This window comes from Rhipicephalus sanguineus, chromosome 10, assembly GCF_013339695.2.
Source record: "Rhipicephalus sanguineus isolate Rsan-2018 chromosome 10, BIME_Rsan_1.4, whole genome shotgun sequence".
NCBI lineage: Eukaryota > Metazoa > Arthropoda > Arachnida > Ixodida > Ixodidae > Rhipicephalus > Rhipicephalus sanguineus.
The window spans coordinates 40,832,566-40,857,265 of record NC_051185.1 but is presented as its reverse complement, the minus strand read 5'-3'; the positions used below and the strand labels follow the sequence as shown (position 1 = coordinate 40,857,265).

General features: G+C 49.5%; 2 protein-coding genes across 2 annotated transcripts; both read right to left on the bottom strand.

The window, feature by feature from the left end:
• Positions 1-7,813: 7,813 nt before the first annotated feature.
• On the bottom strand, positions 7,814-12,598 carry LOC119372633 (mucin-1-like). The gene is made up of 3 exons (XM_037643105.2): positions 12,290-12,598; positions 10,332-10,573; positions 7,814-8,150 (listed from the first exon to the last, which is right to left on the bottom strand). Exons 1-3 carry the CDS (start codon positions 12,408-12,410, stop codon positions 7,839-7,841), a joined length of 675 nt encoding a protein of 224 aa, XP_037499033.2. The 5' UTR covers positions 12,411-12,598; the 3' UTR covers positions 7,814-7,838.
• An 8,771-nt stretch (positions 12,599-21,369) lies between these two features.
• LOC119406351 (solute carrier family 22 member 16) lies at positions 21,370-22,393 on the bottom strand. The gene is made up of 2 exons (XM_037673091.1): positions 22,052-22,393; positions 21,370-21,969 (listed from the first exon to the last, which is right to left on the bottom strand). The coding sequence occupies exons 1-2, from the start codon at positions 22,391-22,393 to the stop codon at positions 21,370-21,372; spliced, it is 942 nt and encodes a 313-aa protein (XP_037529019.1).
• Positions 22,394-24,700: the final 2,307 nt, after the last annotated feature.

The window sequence follows — 24,700 nt, the reverse complement described above, 5'->3', positions numbered from 1 at the left end:
ACAACGTCGGGCTGATATTGGTTTTACGGCGGCTGTGCGCGGCCCCACCTCGGGCCAGCATTGCCAGCCTGGCGCCGACATCGGCGGAGCCGTTGTCTTTCGCCGGCAAAATTGGGCCGATTTTACCGCATTCCATCCGGTGTTGGGCTTTCACCGGCAACATTGGGCCGAGATTTCCGGCGTTCCGTCGTCTTTCCGCCGATATCGGCTTAGCCGATTACTTTTACCGGCAACAATGGGCCGAGTTTGCCGGCGGTATGCTGTTCTTCCGCCGACATCGGCTCAGCCGATGGCTTTCACCGGCAACATTGGGCCGAGTTAGCCGCCGTTTGGCCGTACTTCCGCCGACATCGGCCGAGCCGATGGTTTTCACCGGCAACATTGGGCCGAGCATGCCGTCATTCTGCCGTGCTTCAGCTGACATAGGCGGAGCCGATGGCTTATCGACGATGTTGGAACTTGTCTCGATCCCTTCAGGCAGTTATACATGCCCTGTTGAGAACGTCCTCCTGCGTCGCGGCGCTCCAAAAGTCCTCGTCACCGACAGAGGTGCAGCTTTTACGGCAGAGCTAACGCAAACCATCTTGAAATAGAGCCACACAAGTCACCGGCGGACATCACCCGCAGGCGAATGGCCTCACCGAGCGGCTAAATGAAACCCTCGCCGACATGCTGGCAATGTACTGTACGTCGAACACATGACATGGGACGCCATAATATCTTCGGCACATAACCTGAAGTTAACACGGCAGTGTAAGAAACGGCGCACATATGACTCCGTTCAAACTAGTTCACGGAAGCCCCTCAACGACGCTGCACGCCGTGTTGCCGGCCGTCAGTGACGAGAATAACCTCGACGTTGCGCTCTACCTTTAGCCCGCCGAAGAAGCGCCCGGCAGCTCGCCCGCCTAGGATATAATCGTAATGCAATAGAGCATTAGGCGCTTGAATATTTGTAGCTTAAGCTGCAGAATACCGCTACATGGATTGCTGTACTAGCACAAATAACAAAGTTCAAATATTGTACCGTCCTAATGCCGCACGTACGACTCGGAGCGCGAAGTATCGCCGACTGAATAGCTTGCATTCTCTTATTAGTTTCTGCTATGACAATGACTAACAACTACCACTAGCACAGTCACTTTTCAACCATAAAGAGATGGTCTTTAGAAGAATAACTGACTCAAATTAGATAGCCACTTCGTAGACCAGTTGTTCAGCGCTATCAAAAAATGTTGAAACGTTATAACACATACCATTAACTTCATGGGCCAAATTCGAAGTACTTCTGTTTCGTAAATGTTTTTGCCACTGGTCGGCCGACTTCACTAATGTATCCAGCATCAAAATTCACCCAAACATTCCCGCACGAATGCTTTTAGCGGAAGAAGTTTTATGTGAATACTCATTCTGTGCATAAATCGAGCCTGTCATCATATTTATAGCGCTATATCCTTTCAGCCGCTCAATGTGTGGCGCTGGCGCTCATATACTACACGGACAGTTTCCGATCTCTGTGTTTACACATATTTACTCACGCGCGTGTTTGGGTCAAGCGTAACAAGCGCATTTGCTTCAGTGATGTCACATAATTTTACTTTATGAAAATAGTAAAAAGCTCAGCAAGGCGTGTTGCTGAGCTAGTTGGTTCATTACTTGAGAAAAATAGGTATGGTGCAAAAAAGACCGGGCGAAGTGAAGACACGTTTTGTAGTTTGAATGTTTACAAATCAACTAGCCCGCTGACCATCTTTAACGAACTGACAAACACGTGTTTGCCACGTGTTTTTCAGTTCGCATTTGCGCTTCGCTGCCGTCCATTTTGTGACATACATATCTTTTTCAAGTAAAAATCTCGCTCAACGATTGCTTCCCACGTGCTTTCAGAAATAGTCGCATAAAATTATTATTATGGCACGCGAAATACGATGAAAAATGGGGCTCCAACGTGGTGTACGCAAAGTTTTCATGTAGCGACATGTGGCAACAAGCGATGCACTGAAAATTCCACGAACGCCTTTCTCAAACGGCATGCCCATAGAAATGCTGGGGGGAACGCACACCATTGTGGTAGGCTGAGCCTTGCTTTCAAGAAGGGAGAATTCGTATTTTTTTTCTTCTTCAACCTCTACCCCCCCCCCCCTCCCTGCCTTCCCCTCGTTCAGCGTCATTGTCGCGAAACTCGCTCGACCAGGCAGGGTAGGGTGGCCGTCCCGACGGAGGGGCAATCGTAGCTGCGGGAGCAGGTTTTTTTCACTCCGACCAGCAGAATTCTTCAAGAAGTGCGGTGTGCGGACATGTCTGGTGGAAAGTCAAAGTCGTGCACGAGACGGATACGCGGCAGGATTCCGGCACTGTTTTCGGCAGAGATCACCGCAGCGAGAAACCAGTGGCCCCCTTGCTTCCATGTTGAACTCGCTCACCTCATATAAGGCCACGTGTTCACTACTGTTACGTGTCATCAGATTTTTGTTCTCTTCTTATCGCGTATTTTCCATTGACCATCGTGTTTTGTGTATTCTGATATGGTGCGCTTGCATTTTTGATTCGCTCGTGTTTTTAGCGATCCAACGGGCACACGTGAGTGATTTTTATGCACAATTCCTTTCTGTTACAATCCTACCTTTAGATTAGGAATGCGCGCGTGTCTACCTTGTTTAGATATAGAGTTCATGGGATTTTGTGGTACCGCTCGCAATGTTTTTCGCGTCGCGTGCAGGAGTTTATCCACCTTTTTGGCCCTTAAATTATCACTGAAAAAATTGCAATTTCCGCTTAAAGGATAACGCTAGTTTAATTGCCAGTCATGTGTCGCGAATGCCTACCGTTGCTTGGTGAACTTAATGAACGTGGGGGGAGGGGGGTGCTCCTCTGCTCGTAATTAGCTCACGCATATACACAATCTTCTAGTGTAGCTGCCACTCTTAATCTCGCTTTTTCGGAAAGCCGCCTAACATTATCTTTCTTTTCTTCGGGTCCGTCTTTAATCCTACTGTAATGCTGCCTTCGTTTACATCTCGCCCCGCCACGGTGGTCTAGTTGTTATGGCGCTCGACTGCTGACCCGAAGGTCGCGGGATCGAATCCCGGCCGCGGCGGCTGCATTTTCGATGGAGGCGAAAATGTTTGAGGCCCGTGTACTTAGATTTAGGTGCACGTTAAAGAACCCCAGGTGGTCAAAATTTCCGGAGCCCTCCACTACGGCGTCTCTCATAATCATAGCGTGGTTTTGGGACGTTAAACCCCAGATATTATTATTATTATTATTATTATATTATCGTTTACATCTCCAGAATTTTTTTCGTGATTCGGCACCGTCGTTACTGAAAAGCGCGATATCGTCCGCAAAACGCAAGCAGCTAAGATATTCTTCGTTAATCGTTATTCTTATTTTTGCCCGTTCTAGTTCTTTCAATATTTATAGTGAATGTGCCGCGCATAACCTTGAAGAGATTGTAACACTTCCCATAGGTGTGTGCACAGTGTGGCAGGGGGGCGGCCGGCCCCCGTAGTCACCTAAGAAGAGGTGGGCGCAAGGTTTTCCAAACACGTTGACTTAATAGGGAGCGGGGGGCGCCGCGATGAACCTTAGCCCCCCGCCTCCCCTCTGAAGGGGAACCCTGCTTACGCCTATGATTTTGCGCCTGACCCCATTCTCGATTAGGATTGTCCTGCTTTTTTTGAGGAATACGGTGGCTGTGGGTTTGTTTTAGATGTTGGCTGCGGTATCTATAAATGTTTAGATATTCCATTATGGCATAATTATTCCGGAACTGCTGGCGTGTGTTCATATCTGTGAATAAATTTGTGTTTATCACCTTGCAAATGTGTTGCTCCTTAATTTCTCAGACGCATGCATAGTTGGTGCAGCAGGCCTTTCATTAATTTAGTTGTCTTAGAGATAATATTGACTTTCGTTCTCGGGCTTGCACGGTTCGACAGAATTGTGGGTCTTAATCGCACACTAAGACATCAGTGGAGCAGTCGTTCTAATTAGGAAGCATTTTTCGAACATGGCACCAATGGCAGTCGATGAATGCCGTTGGGCCGCGAATAGTCTATTTTAGCGCTGCTGGCTTACGGTACAGTAACCACAGTAATACCGAACTGCCGTGGTCGGCACGCAGCCATTTTACTTTATAACACGTGTATCAGCCTGCCTGATCAAGTTACTTTACGCATCGAGCAACTACCGCTGGTGTCTCCATATAAACTAGCTACGTGCAGACCACGACGGTACAGTACTACCGTACTTAACGCACGGTAAGCCACCACTGCTAAAACATAATAACGGGTGTAAACGGTCACGCCGGCGGCTACCCGACGTCGGCGGGGCCGACACCACGCCACCATCGGCTAGCATACATAGGCCCAATGACGGCTTGCCATCATCGGCTGAATAACGGCAGGCCCGTCTCGGACCGACGCTGGCTAGCCCACGTCGGCCCGAAACCGGCAAGCCCGCCCCGGCCCTACGGCGGCTAGCCGACGTCGGGCCGATGCGGGTGAAAGTAGCGCGAGCGTGATTTGCCGCCGTGGGGCCAATATTGCTGCCGCCTTTTGCCGACGTTGGGCCAAGATCGGTCCAATGGCGGCGTGCTGCCTGGGAGGGCCCGCTTTCAGTTGCGGAGGATTTCTAAAATGCGCTTGCGCGTTTCAGAAAGAACACTAAAGTGAACCAATAAATTAGTTTAGGTTGATACATTATAGTCTGAAAACTCTAGTGTCATTAATTCCACCGCCATAGGTTTATTGATAGATGATAGATGAGGAGTTTCACTTTGAGCATCCCGCCCACAATCTCCGATGGTGACGTCACGGATTTCGAAATGTTTTTCTGTATTTTGGCCATTTTCCGAAACTTGGTATGGAACACAATATCCTTCACTTTAACGATTAGGAACTGCGTAGGCCCTCAATGGACGCCGTCAAAATCTGTGACGTCACGGCGACTGGTGCGGAAACTTCAAAGTGGCGTCGCCACTTGCATTTTCATTTTGCGCGTTGTCTCGCTTACCAAGCGTCTTCTAGCAGCAAGCGTGGTGTTTGTAGTATCGCGAAAAAGTAATTTTCTAATACGAGAAAAATCGTTTTTTTTCTTTAGTATATTCCTTTAAAGTAGAAAGATGGGCGAGTTGGTAAAATTCATAACTGAAACAGCGCAAGAAAGAAAGAGAAAAAAAACGGCATACAAGGTGAAAACAGCACAGTAGTCAGCGCTCGTTCTGCGCTCTTTTCACTGTTTTTTCTTTCTTTTTTGTCTTGTTTCCATTATGAACCCTTACTCCTTGCTATAAGACACTATGAGTTTGAATAACGACGGTCAAGCGGTAATTACTCGATTGTAAGGGGACTATATGATTGTAACGCGAGGTGTGACTTTTCGTTGCGTCCAGGAAGAAAAAATAGAATTTCGGTATTCGATTGTAACGCGAAGGTCGACGTTAGGTATAGCAAAAATCTGAAGAAAAAAAAGAGTGGCGTTGACTTCGACTAAATGCTACATATATACTCATGGTATCCCTAGTAGTCGCCAGCGACTTGACGGCGCTTATAAATAAAGCAGCAATAGCTCAACAGTACTTGCTGTTGGGCTAGTCGGTTCATACCGTGCATTGACCATAAAAATATGGTTACAGCGTAAAATGACGAAAAAAAAAGGAGAGAAAAGGGGCAATGTAGCGCTCACTTCACTCCCTTTTCCCTCCTTTTTTTTCGTCGTTTTGCGCTAAGTGACCACATTTTTATGGTCAATAGACAATAGCTCATCAGTTGTCGAAACTCAATCGACTAGTCCCTACCCATCCGAACCATCTCCGGAAGCCCTTTTTGGGGCTGTCCTTTCCGGTCGCTCCCCTGGCTCGCAGGCGTTTGGCGAACTGCATCAGTCTGGGTCTCATTCCTGGAATACCGCGAGGAGACGTCGATCCGGCGGCTGCCGACGGAGACGGTTGCTCGCTCGCAGCGCGAGAGCTGCATGGAGGAACATGTTTCAGCAAGCACCATAAGCGAGCACTATAGGGTTCTCCATTAGGAAGAGCATAAGTCTGCCTCATGCATTGAGCAAATGCATGAAGCAGACTTGGCACCCACTCTTAGATGATTAGATGAACTTCTGAGCAGGCAGAGGACAAGAAAACTATATATTCGGCGCCTTGAAGTCATCTCTGGGCATAGAGGTAGCGAGGTTTATTTACGTCGCATCAGGTGCCTCTGATTCGCCCAGAAATGCGTCGCATTTAATCCGGGGCAGGCCAAACGTCCACGCGTCATGGCCGCGCGAAAGACAAAGAACGCACACGAGCATAACGAACGCCGACGTCATTCAACGTCCTGCTTGCGTGTGTGCTTTGTGAACCATTCTTTCGCGCTGCCATAAGGAGCGAAAACGTCGTCAAAAGTGGCACAAGCCCCGAGCGACTCTTCCTTCTCTTCCAAGCACTTCCGGTAGAGCACTTACTTCCGGTTCAAATTTTCAGATTTCTTTTTAAAAAGTAAAAATGGTGTGAAATCGATGGTTTTAGGAGTTATGTTGCACACATATAATATCAGAGTATACTTAATGGCCAATTAATTAGCAGGATAATTAATGAAAATTGAGTGAGGTCATTGAAATAGCAGGTCTTCCTGTGAGGAGCTGGGATCGTTGAGGCACGCACCTGGTGGAACAGATCTCAACCACTCGCTTCTTTCTATGTGGCCTCAAAGATCCACTTCGGAAGCGCGCGAAACACAAAACTTCACCCGAGGAATACACTAGGGCCCACGAACTCGGGTCACTACCAAACACCTATAAGTGAGGTATTAGGGACGCCTCCAGATTTTTTTGTTCACCGCCACCCATGTATGTCATGGGTAGCCGAGCTATTATATAGAGGCAGGGAGCTGAACAGTCTTTTAGCAAGTTACGAAAATACTGTACTCAAATACGGTACGATATTACGGTACCGCTCCTCCTTGCTCGCTCGTTGAGCTTATGCCCCTCTTAATTAATTCCAGCGAAGGCACCCCAACAGCCAGGGGCATAGGCAGATTTTTTTTTTTTTTTTTTTGGGGGGGGGGGGGGGCACCTTCTTGATTTGAAATGGGGGCCGGGCAGGCAGATGTGGTCGAGTATTTTGTGCTATGTATGCCATAGCAAAAAAAAAAAAAAAAAGTCGGGGGTGGGGAGGTTGTCGCGCCTCACTGTTGCCTCTCAGCCTACGCCAGGCACGTAGCCAGGATTTTTTTTCGGGGGGGGGGGGGGGGCAAGGCCTAATTGTTCGAAAGAAAGTATTTCCATGGCAAAAATAAAACAAAAGTTGCCCGGGAATATAGAAGGCCGGACGAATTTCGGGGGGAGCCCGGGCCCCCCGGGCCCCTCCCTTGCCTACGTGCCTGGCCTACGCATTAACGAGGAGCCTGTCGTTCGGGGGACGCACTGTCACTGGAACTGGGAGCGGTTTAATTAGGCATAAGGTAGAAGCGCTATGGTAATGCCTTACCGTATTTGCGTACCGTATTTCCGTAACTTGCTAAACGACTCTAATAGAGAGTTTTAGTGCTGGGTTCCCGCGGGCTTGAAGGCGCGCGGGCCCTTGCGCTGTTTTGTATTCTCGGTGGATGCGGCTGGGAGTACAAAGGAACGCAAGAGCGTGCGTACGCAGGTGGCTTGGGGTCCCCAGTACTAAAAAGTTTTAGCACTGGGGACCCCAAGCCACCTGCGTACGCACGCTCTTGCGTTCCTTTGTACTCCCAGCCGCATCCACCGAGAATACAAAACAGCGCAAGGGCCCGCGCGCCTCCAAGCCCGCGGGAACCCAGCACTAAAACTCTCTAATGTCTCCATTCCGCGCGTCGTTACCTGTGGGAGCTGACCATGTCCATAATCTTGCCAGTGAGCTTCTTCACTCTGCGGGAGACAGAGCCCCCGCGGCTGGATTGCGCCGTTCCCGGAGTCCCTTCCGCGGGGCTGGGAAGCTGGCTGGCAGCGTTCGGCTGCATCCAGAACGGAATGTGCGTGGGTGGCGAGGAGACCGCTGGAGACCCCACCGTGGCCGGTGACGACGTGGCCGTGCCCGCCGGTGACTTCTTGGTCGTGCCCGGCGATGACCTGGCGGGACTGCCACGGTCCGGAGACGGCGACGCTCCTTTGGGCTTGGGCGCCACATCCTGGAACGCACGTTGAGTCTGTCACATCAACTATATAGCGTGCGCATGTTACCTCAAGCTTTTAAATCTCCTTCGTAGTCAGGAAGCACTCATAGATTCTACTGTCCAAAAATCAATGCTTAGCGAACGTATCACTTTATCTTCTGCATTTCCTTCGCTATACCCATTTTCAAACGCGTTTACTTCGTAGTTCTGGTCCAGGGGCATAGGCAGGATTATTTTTTCCGGAGAGGAGGGGTGTCATCTAACCTTTATGTACTGTCGGCTGCAAAAGTTTGCGGGATCTGCAGCGCGTGGCGGAGCGACGGAAAACTGCATTGCTGCGTCACGTAGCTGCCGTGATGCGGCGGGTGTTGAGGTTATCGGCCTCGGCGATTAGCGACGGCGCGTTTAGACAACGTGCCGTTGCCGGATCTAATCGCGGAGGCAGCGGCCGATAGCCTCAACACCCGCCGCATCACGGTAGGTGACGCAGCAATGCAGTTTTCCGTCGCTCCGCCACGCGCTGCAGATCCCGCAAACTTTTGCTGCCGACAGTATATACGTTCGCGCATGTGTTTTATCTGTGCGTGTATATATTAACGCGATAGCGTTAAAGAGCTCGTTTCGCAGAAATTCCGGTGTCGGCGTCGTTGGTTGGGAGCGAAAAATCAGCGTTGTCCGTGACCGAAAAATGGAGAAAGATGCAAATAAAATAAATTATACAAATATTCGATTCGAGTGAGAATCGAACCCAGGCATTCTGCGTGGCAAGCAGGTGTTCTACCACAGAGCCACGCCATTGCTTGAAATGAAAAAAAAAAGCACTATATGGATGTCATGTAGTGGAAGGAGTCTCCTTAACGCATGTACTATTGCGTGGCAGAAGCGTAGAATCGCGCCAGGCGTCAAAACATGTGAATTGCGCAACGAACGGGTGTATAAAAGGCCCGCCCATAAAAAAACCCTCAGGCATATTTATTCATCATCAGCAGCAAAAGCACCAACAAATCGAGCAGCTGCGTAGGTTCGCGTGTTGCCATACGGACGCGTAGCGGGCCCTTCGCTGATTCGCAAAAGGAAGAATTACGGCGTAGTGGGCACCTCGCAACTGAACTTGCAGTAGGCATTCCAGGATAGTTTGAAGCGGCCAATGTTACGCACACATACGTTCGTTTCCTTGCGGCATTGTTGAAGGATCCACCGAGAACCGAAGTCAGGCTAGCAGTTGAGAAGGCGATGCGCACGCGGGGCCTGATTACGCTATCGCGTTGTACTCTTGATAGCGAAGCTCAAGCGTCCTCCAATTTTTATACACATGCAAAATGGAAAATTTTAGGGGACAATTACAACGGACAATTAAAGGGACACTAAAAAGAAAACTATTTTTCTCATATAAGTAAAGTACTCTTTCACGATACTAAAAACACCACGCTTGCTGCGAGAAGACGCTTAGTAAGCGAGAAAACGCGCAAAAACAAAATGTGGGTGGCGACGCCACCTTGAAGTTTCCGCACCATTCGTCGTGACGTCACATGTTTTGACGGCGCCTGCTAGGGATTACGTAGTTCCTAATCGGTAAAAATGAAGTACATTGTCCTCTGAGGGGGCCATAGACTTAACATACCAAGTTTGGGGTAATTTTGTTGAGCCAACGGCGGCAAAATACGATGCACTTTGAAATCCGTGACGTCACGCGGAAAGATTTCAGTGCGGAAGTTAAAAATGAAACTTTGAACTTGATTTTCTCCTCTATTAATCAACCTATCATGGCGAAATTAACGACATTAGAGTTCTCAGAGCACAATTTATCGATCTAAACCGATTCATTGTTTCTCTTTAGTATCCCTTTAAGGCAAGGAAAGCATGGGGGACATTGTTGTGTCTAACTATAGAGTAATGATTATGAACTAAATTAAAAGGACTTGAAGTGGACGAAAAAGCACCCTTTCGTCGGTGGGATCCGTACCCACAACCTGCCTGTTGGTTTCATTGGTTGTGTATAACAAAGAAACGAGCCTCTCGAATAATTACCTTTCATTCTTTCGTATTATTTTCACTGACACTTTATTTGTACTTGTGATCGCCCTGCTATGTATGTATGTATGTATGTATGTATGTATGTATGTATGTATGTATGTATGTATGTATGTATGTATGTATGTATGTATGTATGTATGTATGTATGTTTTATGGTCTTACCTTCCCTGGTGAGCCCCCCTGCTTCGGTGACGGGGAACCTTTCTTCGCAGCCGGAGACGCAGCCGTCGGTTTCTTGGCGGCGCCGTTGTGCTTGGGAGACCCTCCACTGGCCCGTTTCGGGGATCCCCATCCAGTGGGCTTCGCCGCCCCCTTTACCGCCGCTGGAGAATCACGTTTCGGCGAACCTCCTTTCGGGGGCGAGCCGCCTCCAGCTGACTTGGCTTTGACGCCATGGTCCACGGCTGCGGACGAGATAGAAGTTCAGATATTCATTCTATATACGATTTTACATAAGAAACACGCACGCCGCCAACTTGGGCTGTTAAACGAATGTTTTCCTATTTTCGTATATTGCGACGTGTTAATAAGGTCATGAAACGTCGAATGCAGCAACCCAGCCGTTTGCATGCGTATGCGTCTACCGTAGCACTTAAAGGTACAGACGGCAAGGCTACAGCCCAATATGACGGCACCAGGGCCGTCGCCGAAATTTTTTTCGGGCGGTGGGGGAGAGGAGAGGGGGGTCATTTACCGTTTATGTATGTTCATGCATGTATTTGCAAATCAGTTCTGCGGAATCCCGCAAGGTGTATGTGCGCACGTATATATATATATATATATATAAACATGCAAAACTGAAAAATTTCATGTGATCGGTCAATGGCTAACAGCGTGCCTTCCATTGCTTTGACGGTAAACTTCATTATTTGTTCCGTGCGCATGACCTACACAAGTGATGTAGACTTTGATTCGATATCGTTTTTTTGTAATTTTTGCTAGTTTTGTAGTTTTTTTTTTTATGTTCCCTTACTTCACGTTCGCTTATACTCTCTTGCATTCTGCAATAGCGTAGCCAGGAGCTCCTGGCTACACTATTGCAGAGCTCCTGGCTACGCTATGGGCGGCACCGCAACCTATCCGTAATATAATGTATAGTCAAGCTTGCAAAGATGCTCTTCTGGACAAAGATGCGTTTCGCCATATTGCTGAAGTCGCGCCATTTTGTCAGACGCTATTGGCACAGACGGCTGCGAAGCGTGTTCTTTATGGCCCACGAGACTGTCATTGGCTCAGAGCGCCGCTGCGGCCATTCCGATTGGCTCAGAGCCCTCCATAGCAAAGAGTGAACAAAAAATAAAAAAAAAAAGCCGGAATTTGACAGCGTTCAGAAAAGCACCGCCGTACGTGCTATCAATGAAGCGTGAATTGTCACTGTACGGGCAGCACCAGTTTGCCATTTCATCCACAAAGCACCGAGGTTTTCCGGGGAATGTGCGCCAATGACGAATTTCCCAATTTCGCTACAAAATGAAAATGGTAGATTAGCTCAGAGCATTCCACTAAATTGCGGTAACATAATAAAGAATAAAAGTTAAGAGTAAGGTTCAGTTACATACTGAGATGCGTCACACGTTAACGCCACGCAGCATGTAAGACCACGGACTTCCAAAAACGTGACCATAGAAGGCAAGTGCTTGCTGCATATCTATGATAAGCTATAGCTGAAGCTTTTTGTAGCGTCTCGCATTGCTTACATTATTTTTCTCCTTCATCTTGGGGGAAAGCTCCTGGGGTAAAGGTCATTACTATGTAGGCATTCCATGCATATCGTGAACGTTTGGAGAACTATACTGCAGCCTGAGTATTTAAATTGCTGTGTTCAATTCGTGATTCGATTTCCACGCATTTCGTAGGTGGATGGGGAAAGGGGTGGGGGGGGGGGGCATTGAGGACTCCCGACCATTGCTGACCACTCTTGACCTCATCACCAGGGCGCATCTAAACCTAAGCACTTGAGAGTTTCTCCGTTTTGTCACCACCTAAATACAGCAGCCGCGGGGCTGGGAATAGAACTCACGACCTATAGAGCTCAGCAGCGCCACGTACGCCCTATATCCACGAAGTTACGGCGACGAGTAACCCGGGCCCCTGCAGGTCCTCGAACATCAGCTACTAACCGCGTTTCGGCGATCCTCCGGACGGCTTCTTGGCGCCGGTACGCTTTGGAGAGCCATCATGTTTGGGCGACGTTGCCCTTGACGGGCTGCTGCTGTCGGGAGAACCGGCTGGCGGAGCCATAGCTTCTGTTCTTTTCAGCTATCGATGACGAAGACGGTGACTGTCATGCCGTACTGCCCTCTGTTGCCACGTGTTAGCGCTCCAATAATGTGTGACATTTGTAGTTTTCGTTTGGTCAGGCTGCGTGCTCTTGTGTCTTTGTCTGTACATACGTATTCGGCCAGTGAGGTTGTGGAAACAGAGAGAAGTTGGTGCCTGGAATCAACAAATTATATTTTTTCAGGGAACGCAGACGACGACGTCGACGATGGTGGTGATGATGATATCCTCTTCCTGATGGCTCTCACCCACAAAAAAAGGATGGAACCGGGAAGCAGGATGGATGATGGATGAAAGAACTTTATTGTTTGTCCGGCAGATTAACGGCCCGGGCTCAGGTCTCCCATGTCGGGACGTGAAGGCCTTGCCTCTCCGCCGCTTCACGGGCCTGCTGGACTGCCCAGAGTTGGTCGGCGAGCTTGGAGCTGCGCAGAGCGGCTTCCCACCTCGCCGAGAGAGCATCCGGATTAATACGTTTGGCTTTAGCCTCGCATTCCCAGAGCATATGCTTAAGCGTAGCTGTGTCTGTCTGGCAGACCTTACAGATGCTGGTGTTATAGATCTCGGGGTATATTCGGTGATATAGCAGTGGATTAGGGTAAGTGTTAGTTTGCAGCTGTCTCCAGGTAACCGCTTGAGCTCTGCATAGATTGCCAGGAGGCGGAGGGTAGCATCGCCGGGCCAAGTAGAAGGTCTTGGTCAGTTCGTTGTATCCCGTAAGTCGATTCCGGTCCGCGAACTCTTCGACAAGGCCAGCTCCTCCCGCACGGGTTGTTGCATCGTGTGCGGCGGAGTGCACTGCCTCGTTAAGGTTGGGGAAGTGCGGGCAGATTTCGCCCATATGGGCGGGAAACCAGATCAAGGTAGCCTGAGAAACATGGCCGGCATTCGCGAGTATACGAAGGGCTTCGATCGAAATCCTACCCTTAGCGAAATTCCGTACAGCTGTGCGCGAGTCACTGAGTACAGTCTGAGTGTCAGCGTCAGTTATGGCCAGAGCAATGGTCATTTCTTCAGCTACCTCCGGGTGTCGGGTCTTGACACTAGCTGCGTGCGTTGTCGTTTTCTCTGTGTTGATCACGACAATAGCGAACCCTCGTCCGTCCGGATAGCACGCGGCGTCAGTGAAACGCGCGTTCTTATCGGTACAGTATGCTTTCAATAGAAGTGTAGCTCTGGCTTTTCTGCGACCCGGGTTGTAAATCGGGTTCATGTTTCTTGGCACCGGGGTGACTTGTATCTTCTCTCTTATCCCCTTAGCTATGTCAGCCTTGTCACCGTGCTGTCGGTGATACGTGATGCCCAAATCTTGTAATATATGCCTTCCCGTGCTGGTGATGGTGAGCCTTTCGAGGTGTGAAATTCTTTGCGCTTCCGCTATCTCGTCCTGGATCCCCAGTTGGAGTAGCCTATCAGTGCTGGTGGATTCCGGTAGGCCGAGGGTGACTTTGTATGTCCTGCGGATGATAGTGTTAATCTCATTTTTTTCGCCTTTATACCAATTGTGCATAGACGCTACATATGCGATGTGACAAATGACAAAGGAGTGGATCAGCCTGATGAGGCTGTCCTCCTTCAGTCCACCTCTTCTATTTGTGATCCTGTTGAGAAGCAGGAGACCTGTGAAGCTAAAGGAAACTGGAAATTTAGACGTTATAAAACCACACAATTCTTGGCCAATCCCCCCTAGGGGGTGTGAGCCACAGTTAATAATAGTGAATAGGTGAACAAGAAGAAGAACTACGAATAAAATATATAATGAAAATGATAAGCGAGCAAGCAGCCAGACTATCAGATGAAATTTATGACGAAGATAATAACCCACCTGATGATAAACAATTAAACATCTGTATATGAAGTTATAGACTATTTTACGGATGTGTTTCGGAGCCGCCGTATTGGGCTGTTAACCTTGCCGTCTTGTATCATTAACGAACAGGGCTACGGGAAACGCATGCGCATAAAAATGTTGTGTTGGTGCATTCCACGTTTCCTGACTTATCAGTTCGCGTCACGAGACAAAAAATGAGAAAACATTGGTTTAACAGCCCAAGGTGGCGGCGCCCATGTGTCTTGCGTAATATAGTCTATATGAATTATCTATTTATAAAACGTATTTGCAACCAGGAATAGGAAGCAATAGGTCAATAAACCACCTCGTGCTCGGCATGTTGTCTTTTCTTGTCAGAACGCTGTCGTCTGCGAATTTCTTTGTGACACAGAAATCGCTTCCTGACCTATTTTCGCCGCTGCCGCCGGCTGCCGCGCAAGCAAACCACCAATCAGCGGCTGCTTTTCCTCGTCACATGGGCGTCGTCATAGCAACCGGAGTGTGTTCTCCTCATCCGCACCTCCTTTCTCCGTCTCTCCGGGAGAAGCCGCGAGCCGGTGCGCCGGCAATGTGGACAGCGTGCCGCTGCTTGCCGAGCGGAGGCGCCGACGGGCAGGACGCCGCCGCGGCATGCTTTCCGTCAGTGTGCACGTACCTTCAGGGAGCGATTCGGTCGGCGGGAAAGAAACGTTGCGTTCCACGAGAGAAAGAGAGAAAAGCGGCGTCTCGCGAGCGGTGAGCGGTGCGCAGGAAAGGGTCACGCCGCCAGTGCGTTAATACCTTACGCGAAATAGCTAAGGTGTCTGCACACAGAGGTATACGCGCGTTCGTTTAGTGTTCCGTTTCTTTAAATGTTTCGCTACATGTATACACGTATACCTTGAGGCAAAATCCTAGAATTGAAACAGTGTCACTGCACCCGATATAACAGCCACTGTATCCGTTACGTTTTTGTGTGGCTATACTTCCCCATTGTCTACGCTTGCTTTCTTCGGATCTCGTTGAAACGGCAAAAAATATCTAGGCGTAATATTCAGCGGTTTAAACGGCAACAGAAGCGTATAATATATGTGTAAAGACGTGTATTGGATGCTGGCGTAAGGGTCGACCGGTAGCTCAACCAGCGGCTCAATTCACGGATTCCAAGCATGAGCGGCGACCACGGGCAATGCACGGTACTGACAGAACCACTAGATTGCGCTTGAGAGGATACCCCCCTCTAGCGCTACTCTTTGCTACGTATGCCTTTTCCAATAGCACAATGTGTACGACCTGGGGGTGGAGGAGGGAGAGCTGATTTAGTTGTGTATTCAGGAAGGCACACATTTTTGTGATCAAAACGGACAGGGTTACCTTCCAGCAGTATATACTACAGACCTATCACGTTCAGCCAGCAAGTGATGATGATGTTTCCAACCGGAGGCGGCCTCACCTTCCACCGACCAATTTATGGTAGGGCGAGCGCACGTCTTCAGCTCCACCCCTCCACCTTTTTTTTTCTCCCATTTTTGCAAATAGCACCCCTGGGCGGCACGCTAAACAAATATAGTGAATGTTCTAGCATATCTGGTATTGAACAACGCGTGGAACCGCTCAATTTGGGCAGAATCTGGGCACCAGGAAGGGCTTCTATGTCTGTTGTCCTGTCTGACATGGAGGCGCTGCAGCAGTGAACAAGCGCATTAATTGTCTATTGTCCAACAGTACTCCGAAACATTGGATTTGTTCTGGCCTCCCTTAATATGCTAATATCCCGAGTGCTAATGTTCACCCTAAACACAGCTGCTCGGCAGTTGGATGATGAGCTCTTTTGTGCAAATAGATGGACGCCATGGGTAGATGGCCTCCGACACTCGCAGTTTTCAAATCACCCGTTGTTGGGCAGTCAAGTTCAAATCGGCCGTTAGTATGTACAGTCGCGGTCAATATGACTTGCAACACGGCAGCGAATGGCCTCACGAGTCCAAAGATTGCGCACGGCTTCAATTTTCACTGATTTCCGCAACTAAATGATAATTTATTATTTGGGATCACCCCCACATGCAAAGACAGCGCTTAGTTCTGGAATTAAGCGATAGCGGAAATCGTGGGTGATCTCTGAGCTCGCGAGGCCACGCGCTCTCGTGTTGCAAGTCATATTGAGCGTGACTGTACTTACGATAGTCAAGCTTTTTATCCATCTCGACGCGTGTTTTGGCCACAAAAGGTGCCCAGCGGATTGGTGCCGACTTCGGCAAGCATGGACGTCTCTTATATAGAACGTCGCGCCATTCTGCAGCTCCAGCAAGCACCCTCAGCGAGGAGAAACTGCTTGAAAACCTTGAAGTGCTTTATTTCAACAGAACGCCAATATATTACACACACACACACACACACACACACACACACACACACACACACACACACACACACACGCACACACACACACACACACATATATATATATATATATATATATATATATATATATATATATATATATATATATATATATATGTGTGTGTGTGTGTGTAGTGATGGACGTTTCGTTAGCAGAAGAAAATATCGGTCCGTGCGCCTTTTTACTTGCAGCCGTGTCTTCGGGAAACGCTAACGCAGTCTCCATAGCATGGCCACTCACACACGGTGTCGATCGTGAAATTGGAAGGACGTATTCATAAACTTTATGCTAATACCTTGACTTATAACCAAGAAAATGGAAAGCGTACAAACGTTTTGGCAGTGATCGATTAAGGAAACTGAACTGCCACTAGATCGTTCGGTCAACTTCTCACAGCTGTTCAAAACAGCGAGCGCTACAACCTCGTCTTGGTCCTTCGTCCTAGCTCCTCTGGCCTTCGTTCTCGGCGGCGCCAAGTCCAGCGTCTCTTGCATCGCCTTGAGCATGTCGCCCTCGGAGACGCCGTTGCTGTGGGCGTCAGCTATGCCGCGGCTCGTCTCAGGCATCCACGTGAGCACGGTGACGCCGACGAACACGCCCGACCCGACCGGGAAGAAGGCGACGTCTTCGAGGCCCACGTCCACCAGCATGGCGAGCGCCTATGCGACCACGGCGCCCAGACGGCCGCTCGCGTGGGTGCCGCACAGCGCGGCGCTCCGCGCGCCCGTCGGAAACAGCTCGGCCACGTACAGGTATAAGGCAGGAATCAGGACGCGGGCGGAGCACTGCGCGACCACCAACAGGGCGTCGCCCACCACGCGTGGTCTGGCCGAGACAGCGACGCAAGAATGCACGTTCCGCCTAGCTAGGCCATGGATGCCAGCGAGCAGGAACTGGAGTCTGCAGACGCATAGCGCGACACTATGGACGCTAAGCATGCGAGGAAGAAATTAACTGCAATCACGGAGGGAGTAGACATTAGGAGGGAGCCTTAACTGAGAGACATCACAAGGTACACGTCGGACGGGACAAAGAAGCACATATACGACATATGCAGGCGTCCCCGTTCCGGCCACCATATGCGTATAGCGCAACAGGACTAAAGCCGACAAACAACATCGGTCCAGCACGTAGCCTCCACCTCACAGTGCGCGTGGAATGCAGGCTAAGTTGCGGTAGCGCAGCCGAACAAACTCCGCCAATGCTCTGCCTCTCAGCTGGTAAACACTTCTAGTACACATTATCAGAGGTCCCATGCTGAGCCGCTACTGCGACGAAATAGAGCTAGGAGAATGGCCTCACCGAGGCAAGGCTTCACAGCGCTAAATGACCGGACCAGAGAAGGGACACAGACCACGGGCCCGTCGTTTAGAACTGTTTTCTCTAATGAACATACCTCCCTAAGTACGAGCCCTTCTGCAGCCCCTTCTCATTTTATTTCTTCCATGATTTCCTCCTCCAAATACCTTTAGAAGCCCGTGGCATTCTCTCCTCAAAGGCGGATGCACACAAGCCTGCATCAATGGGCGCGCATTCCAGATTGACGTCATGAGGCGGACGTCTTCGGAGAACATTGCCGAGTGCATGAGCGGGACTATTTCTTTAGTCGCGGAGACTATCGGCTGATCCGCTTCCGTCGTCTTGGCGGGGGCTCCCTAGGCACCGCCATAATCCCCTTCGGGCTGTACTAAATAGGCGTGACCGCCCAAAGTACACTGCGGAGGCTTTGACGCCAGCCTTTGTACGCCCGTGCCACAGTCCAGAAAGGAGCTGTTTTTATTTCTCCAAACGCCACGCAACCAATCTTGGCAAGCCATTTCTTCTATGTAGTTTTTTGTTTTCTAGTAGTGCCGGCCCAACTACTTAGGCCTGTTGATGTGCCTGTGTTACGCGCGCAACGTTGCTCGTAAAAGACGTGGACAGAAGTAGGGAACAGATATACATACACAGAGCTTCGTGTGAGAAAATATAAGCAAAAGAATTGCCTTGCCACGGCTCCGAGACGCAGCTCTGAGGCACAGATGCCTCTTAGACAAAGCGTAGCGGTCGATGATAATTCTCCGGCTGCGCTGCCAAATCTTTGCCTGCCGAGGGGATGCTCTAAACAATCAGCGTGCCCTGACGTAGCGACCACGTGTTGCGTAATTTTATTGCGATAACAATTATATCAGAATCCACTTTATTTCCAACACACTTGTTGGGGGTCCCCCAGGCAAAAAGCTGTGCAAGACAGCTTGACAGGACCTGGGGGCCTGTCAAGCTGCAGTCGCATTTCTGCCGTCGCCGTCAGGTTCCGTATAAAGTCCAAATCGATAACATCGCCCCGCGCGTCGTATGTTCGATGTGCGAATGAAAGCGTGCGGGGGCTGCAGACGATCGCTGCTCAAGCAGAGATGAAACGCGCCGGTCGTCTAGGCCGCGCGAAAGGCACATATGGCGGGGGGGGGGGGGGTGTGGAGATTGCGCGCCTCCGGCAGGAAATCCGCACTTTGACCGCGGCCGGGTGTGGTCGCGCGCACAGAATCTTTAGAGGGGATCAGTTGCCGGCTCATACCTTTGCATGTGTTGTGTTTGACCTCAGCCTGGTCACATACTCTTATCGCAAAGACTGCGTTGAAGCCACAGACAGCACGTAGGTCGCTTCGCGCTGTCTATGACCTCAACTGTCTATGATGCGCTATGTCTGCCCACAAAAGGAAAGATTAAAGTTATTGTTTGGCGAGAAGACCAACAAGGCAGAAGTCTTTTACAAAAGCAAAAAATGGAGCTGTGCAGCTGGGAAACAATAAAATGATGCCATGCGTATCAGTAGATAGCCGATGGTCTAAAGGAGTCGAGAGGTGGTGCCTGGAGATTAGTGATGCAGAACTATCGGTAAATTGACTATCGATAGTATCGATAGTGTAAACAAACTATCGATAGTGCTACTATCGACAAATTATCGATAGTGCAATCGGTAGTGCCATCGTTAATATTGCTAGCGATATTACTGCCACGCGTGTTTATTGCTTTGTTTTGACGTATTCGTGTTCAGTCACCCCGAAAGACCGTTAGCAACGTATGACGCAGACCGTGCCGTAATGTTTGAGAAGCTTTACAATTGTTTGAGCTCATTCTATTAAGACTACGCGTCCAACGCGAATAGTCAAGTTTATTCGAGAGCTTACGCGAGCACCAGCGATAACGCTGGAAGGTTTGATTACTGATGTATAAAGGACGACGCGTTCCACAAATGATCAGATTACTCAACGGCTGACGACTGCTCCCGCCGCTATCTGTGCGCAGCATGTATCGCTTGTATTTTGAGTTTTGATTTTCTGGGCACAAGTTCGCCCAAATAAAGATATCCGTATTTCCCAGTCTTGCTGCAGCTTTCTTCACCGTCACATCCACGTGACAGTACTGTCGATAGTGGTGTGAATAATGATGATGTTGTTGGCCGGCCATATTGCCAAAATATTTGCGATAGCCTACTACCAGCTTCGCTTAATTTGTGAGCAATTTTTGGCAGAAAAATTAATTATGTTGCCATGAAAATGGCGGAATATATCCATCAATAAACTCATACCCAAAAGCAACCAGTTACACCTTAAAATTAACTTCCTGATATTTTTTTATCTTGAAATCATAAAATGTAATATCAAGCCACGCAGTCCCACCAAATGTAAAGGCTTCCTTTCCGCTACAGCTGAACAGTTTTTGACTTTATGATCATGTGTCAGCAAAGCACTCTGGTGAAGAACACAACCATGTCAACTTCCTAGCCTTCAGCTTGCTCCTACGGCTACACTATGTACCAGGCGCGCGGGGAACCAAGTTTATTCTGCAATGAGTCCGCGCTGTTGATTTTATACTATCGATAGTACCATCAAATTTCTTACTATCGATAGCGCTATCGATAGTATTTTTCACCATCGATAGTTCGATAGTGACTCAACTATCGATAGTATCGATAGTACCATCGATAGTTCTGCATCACTACTGGAGATGCACAGGCACAGTTCCGACACAGTTTGGTTGTTAGGATATTCGCGTGGCGTGAGACCGGGTCAGCTAGTGCAAGAGAGGGAAATCGCTGTGAGAGGTTTTTCCTTCCTTCAGTGGACATAAAGGAAGATGACGATGAATGCATGTGTATAACCATACGTATTATCGTGCTCTATTCATAGCTTGCACGTGACGTCATGAGCTAGGTTCTTCCGTACTGGTACTCCAACATGGCAGCTTTGATGACGTGAAGGCAGCATAATCACGTGTAATGTGACGACACCACTGGTTATTTTTTTCTTTTTTTTTGCCTCATGAATATCGAAAGAACTTGCATGCGACGCACGGATAATATCAACGTGACATAACAAACTTCGTGTCCCACCGCGATGGCGGCTTCAGTGACGTCATCGCAAGCCATCTGTATACATGCTAGTATGGACATTCGCACAAAAAAAAAATTATGGAAAAGAACTTTGCCTTACAGAGTTCTTACGTACCTGCCCAAGTCATGAACGCCAGGTAAACGGCCACGTACGAAAGCGCGGACAGTACGACGGACACGATGCTCGTGGGCGTGTCCTTGCGCATCCTGCTGGAACAGCTGAGGCCGTAGAAGCTCAGCGTCAGCGCAAAACTAACCACGAACACGCCGGCGCGCCTCGATTCCACGTTGGGCGCGGTCCACATCGAACGGTACGACCAGGTGGCCTCGCTGCGGTTTATGTCAGTGCGTAGCCTCTGCATATGGCCTGTCGGGCCGTGACTCGGTGCACGTCGTTCATCCTGGCTGCCTCAAGCACGATCGCCTCGGCCTCGTCGACACGGGACAGCACCAGCAGCCAGGCGGGAGATTCGCGCACGGTGCACGTCGCCAGCACCAGTGGCGCGGTCGGCGACAGAATGACGTCCTGGAGCACGTACCAGGAGAGCGGGAACGCGGCCGGCTTCATCTGCGACACGTCAACCAGGAGGACGCCCAGCGAGCAGGAAATGCCCACGTAGAAGACGCGATAGGTGAGCGGCGCCACTTCGTACAGCAGGATATGAGGGAGATTACGAAGACGGTACTGGCGCAGGCGGAGTAAGAACCTCGTCACCAGGTGTAGCCGATAGGAGCGCGTGAAGGAGGTTCCCAGAGTGCTCAGCAGGAGCACCGCGACGCCGGAGGCGATGACGAGCTTGCGGCGGTAAGCGTCCGCCATGCACCCGGCGACCGGGACAACGAACAGGGCGCCGCTCATGTGCACCGCGTTGCCGAGGGTCAGTAACCAGGTCCGGTGGCACACCAGGTTCCAGAAGCTCCTGGCTGACCGGAACCCCTGCCGTAGATCCACGCGTCGCACTCAACGGTCTCGGTGTCGTTCGGCTGGTGTTCGGGGTGGACCTACACGAGGCACTCGCTGGGTCGTCCAGGGGAATGCCGAAGTTCTTCCAGCGGGAGGTTGAAAGGTCGGCGAACTTGGAGGGAGGCTTGTACCAGTGGACCACGGGCCGTGCAATCAGGGAGGTCGCCTGACTGTGGCACTGCAGCACGATGAGCGTCAGTATGACGAAGCAGCAGAAGAGTCGCTGGAAGTCGCCGTGGCCGTAGACCGTGGTGCCGCACGGTAGCAGCTGGCGCTGCTGTGGGCCGTCGACGTCTTGGTCCTGGTCACCGCATGGTTCAATCGCCACTTGCTTCGGGGTTGCAGTCGCCGAGCCTTTCTTCTTGGTTCTCGAAGCGCTGGGCGTTCTCTGAGCCATCTTCGCGGCTGCTGCAGAACGACTTGATGAGGTGGTGGACGACAAGAATGCATGGTGCACAGTGGTGTCCCAGCTCGCCCGAGAGCTGCTAATGGTGATATATGTTGCAGTTTGTTGGCGAATAGCACCAGACTTCCCTCCCAAAAGCGCAGTCTTTGCGTTACTATACACTAAGAAAAAAAAAAAGTCCCTTGACTTCTTTTTTTGCGAGTCCTGGCTTGCCACGTATTTGACTTTCCTTATAAAGAAAGAGGCCCGTGAACTCTCCTAGGGTGATCATCATATACCCTTGTCGGTGAGTCATGGGACCCAAAAGAGAGTGCCTTTTTAGGGAGAGTCACATGCGTGGCAAGTCAGGACTCACCGAAAATAGCAACACATACTCCTTTTTACGGCACAGCTGGTATGCCTGGCGTTTGTCCTACACACAATGTAGACAAGAAACGATCATCATCATGAATGCGCGAGCTCTTCATATGCTTCGCTCCCCGAACACGTGCGCTCTCCCGCTGTGCCGATTTGTCCGGCGTGGGATGTAATAACTCGGATAGGCGAGAGAACGAGTACAGAAAGAGATAGAAAGAGAGACATAAAAAAAGAACACAGAGAAATAAAGCGAGAAAAATAGAAAGACAGAGAAATAATTAGAGAGAGGTATTGAAAGAAACAGACACAAAAAAGACAGATCAAGACAGAAAGAGAAACAGAGAGAGAGAGAAACAGGAAGCGAGAAAAAGAGTGAAGGGGAATAGAAAAGAAAAAAGAAAAAGCGAGAAAGAGATAGAGATTCTGGTGTGCCTGGACATGCCGAGCTCGGCAAGATATGCCGAGATAATCATAGGTTGACTGGGATGCAAGCCAATCAAGACCAAGCCTTGAACGTGCTAATCAGGCCAATTAAGTCAATTAGCCTAATTGAGCTACAATTAAGCCTAGGTTGACTTGGGAGCAAGCTAATAGAGACCAAACCCAGGATATGCAAATTACGTCAATTAAACTAATTAGCACAATTAAGCTACTTCATGTTGCGAGTGCCGCGATACCGAATAGAACCCGATCGATACCTAGCCAATACTCGCGATTTACAATGTGATCACGTGACCATCTGAGTGCCAACCAGCTCAGCTGTGCCCCAGCCTTGCAAGACTTGGTGCAAGTTGCACGAAGTTTTTTTCTTAGAGTACGTACAGGCCAAAGTTTATAGAACTTGCGAAGTAGTTCTAGAAACGTTGGTACAGGCGGTGTACTCTTTCAAGTAGCACCCAGTTTGGCAACGACACAGCAGGAATCAAGAGTATGGCCGCTGGAAATAAAAAAAAAAACTCAAAGGGTTTCTAATGCAGTTGCCTAAGACGAATGTTGTTGTTTTGCTCCGAGCATGGCTCAATGTCTTTTGAAGGCAAAAGCCATCCTCTTCGTTTTCTTCTCAGTCAATGCAATGATCCTCCCCTGCACCCCTCCAAAAGCTTTCAGCACCCAACGTGCTTTTGCACTGTCTCCAGGATCGGAGGCATTGCAAACTTTCTGCACCTCACCTGGTTTCACACTGCCTCCACCTTTGATCAAGTGACGACGTCATCACGTGACATGAAGTTGTATGAAGTCATGGCGTCACACGTTTTGGCAATCTGCGACGCCATCATCGCTTCATATGGTGACATCACCACACGATGATTTCTTGTATCACTCATGTTGACACCGCCGACGCACCGACGGTCAATTTTCACGTTTGTTGCGGCATCTAAGGTGTCTTAAAAAAAATTGCGGAACCATTCCAGTCTGTGCAGGTGTGTGACCAGCCAAGCTGTTCAGCACAGGGTATATTTGTGACAAGGCAGAGGCCAGTTTGGTATGAAAGGCCAGGTTGCGTGAATGCGCCCATCAACATTTAAACCAGCGTGCAGAATCCACTGCAACACATTGACGACGGCACCACGATCAAGGTTATGAGTAGGGTTCATTGCTGCACGCAATGTGAGATAGCCACCTCACAAAAACCATGTTTTACGCCCTTCTTAAAGTCAGCTTCACCACGAAGCACAAATGCACTGTTGCAAAAGACATTTTTCCAGGTATAATATATGCCGTTGCTCTTCAACAGTGCTAACCACTGTGTTAGAGAACACAAGGTACATGCATTCATATAGTTGAGATGTATTCACGTCCTGCAAGTGTGGGTGTGTGGCAGTGGTTAACACTTCCCTTCAGAGCGTACAGTTGACTTAGAGGAAAAATAAGATGGGTTTCACCTTATACCCATTTTAGGCTAATGCTTAAGGGACCACAGCGAGCAATGGAAAGGAAAAT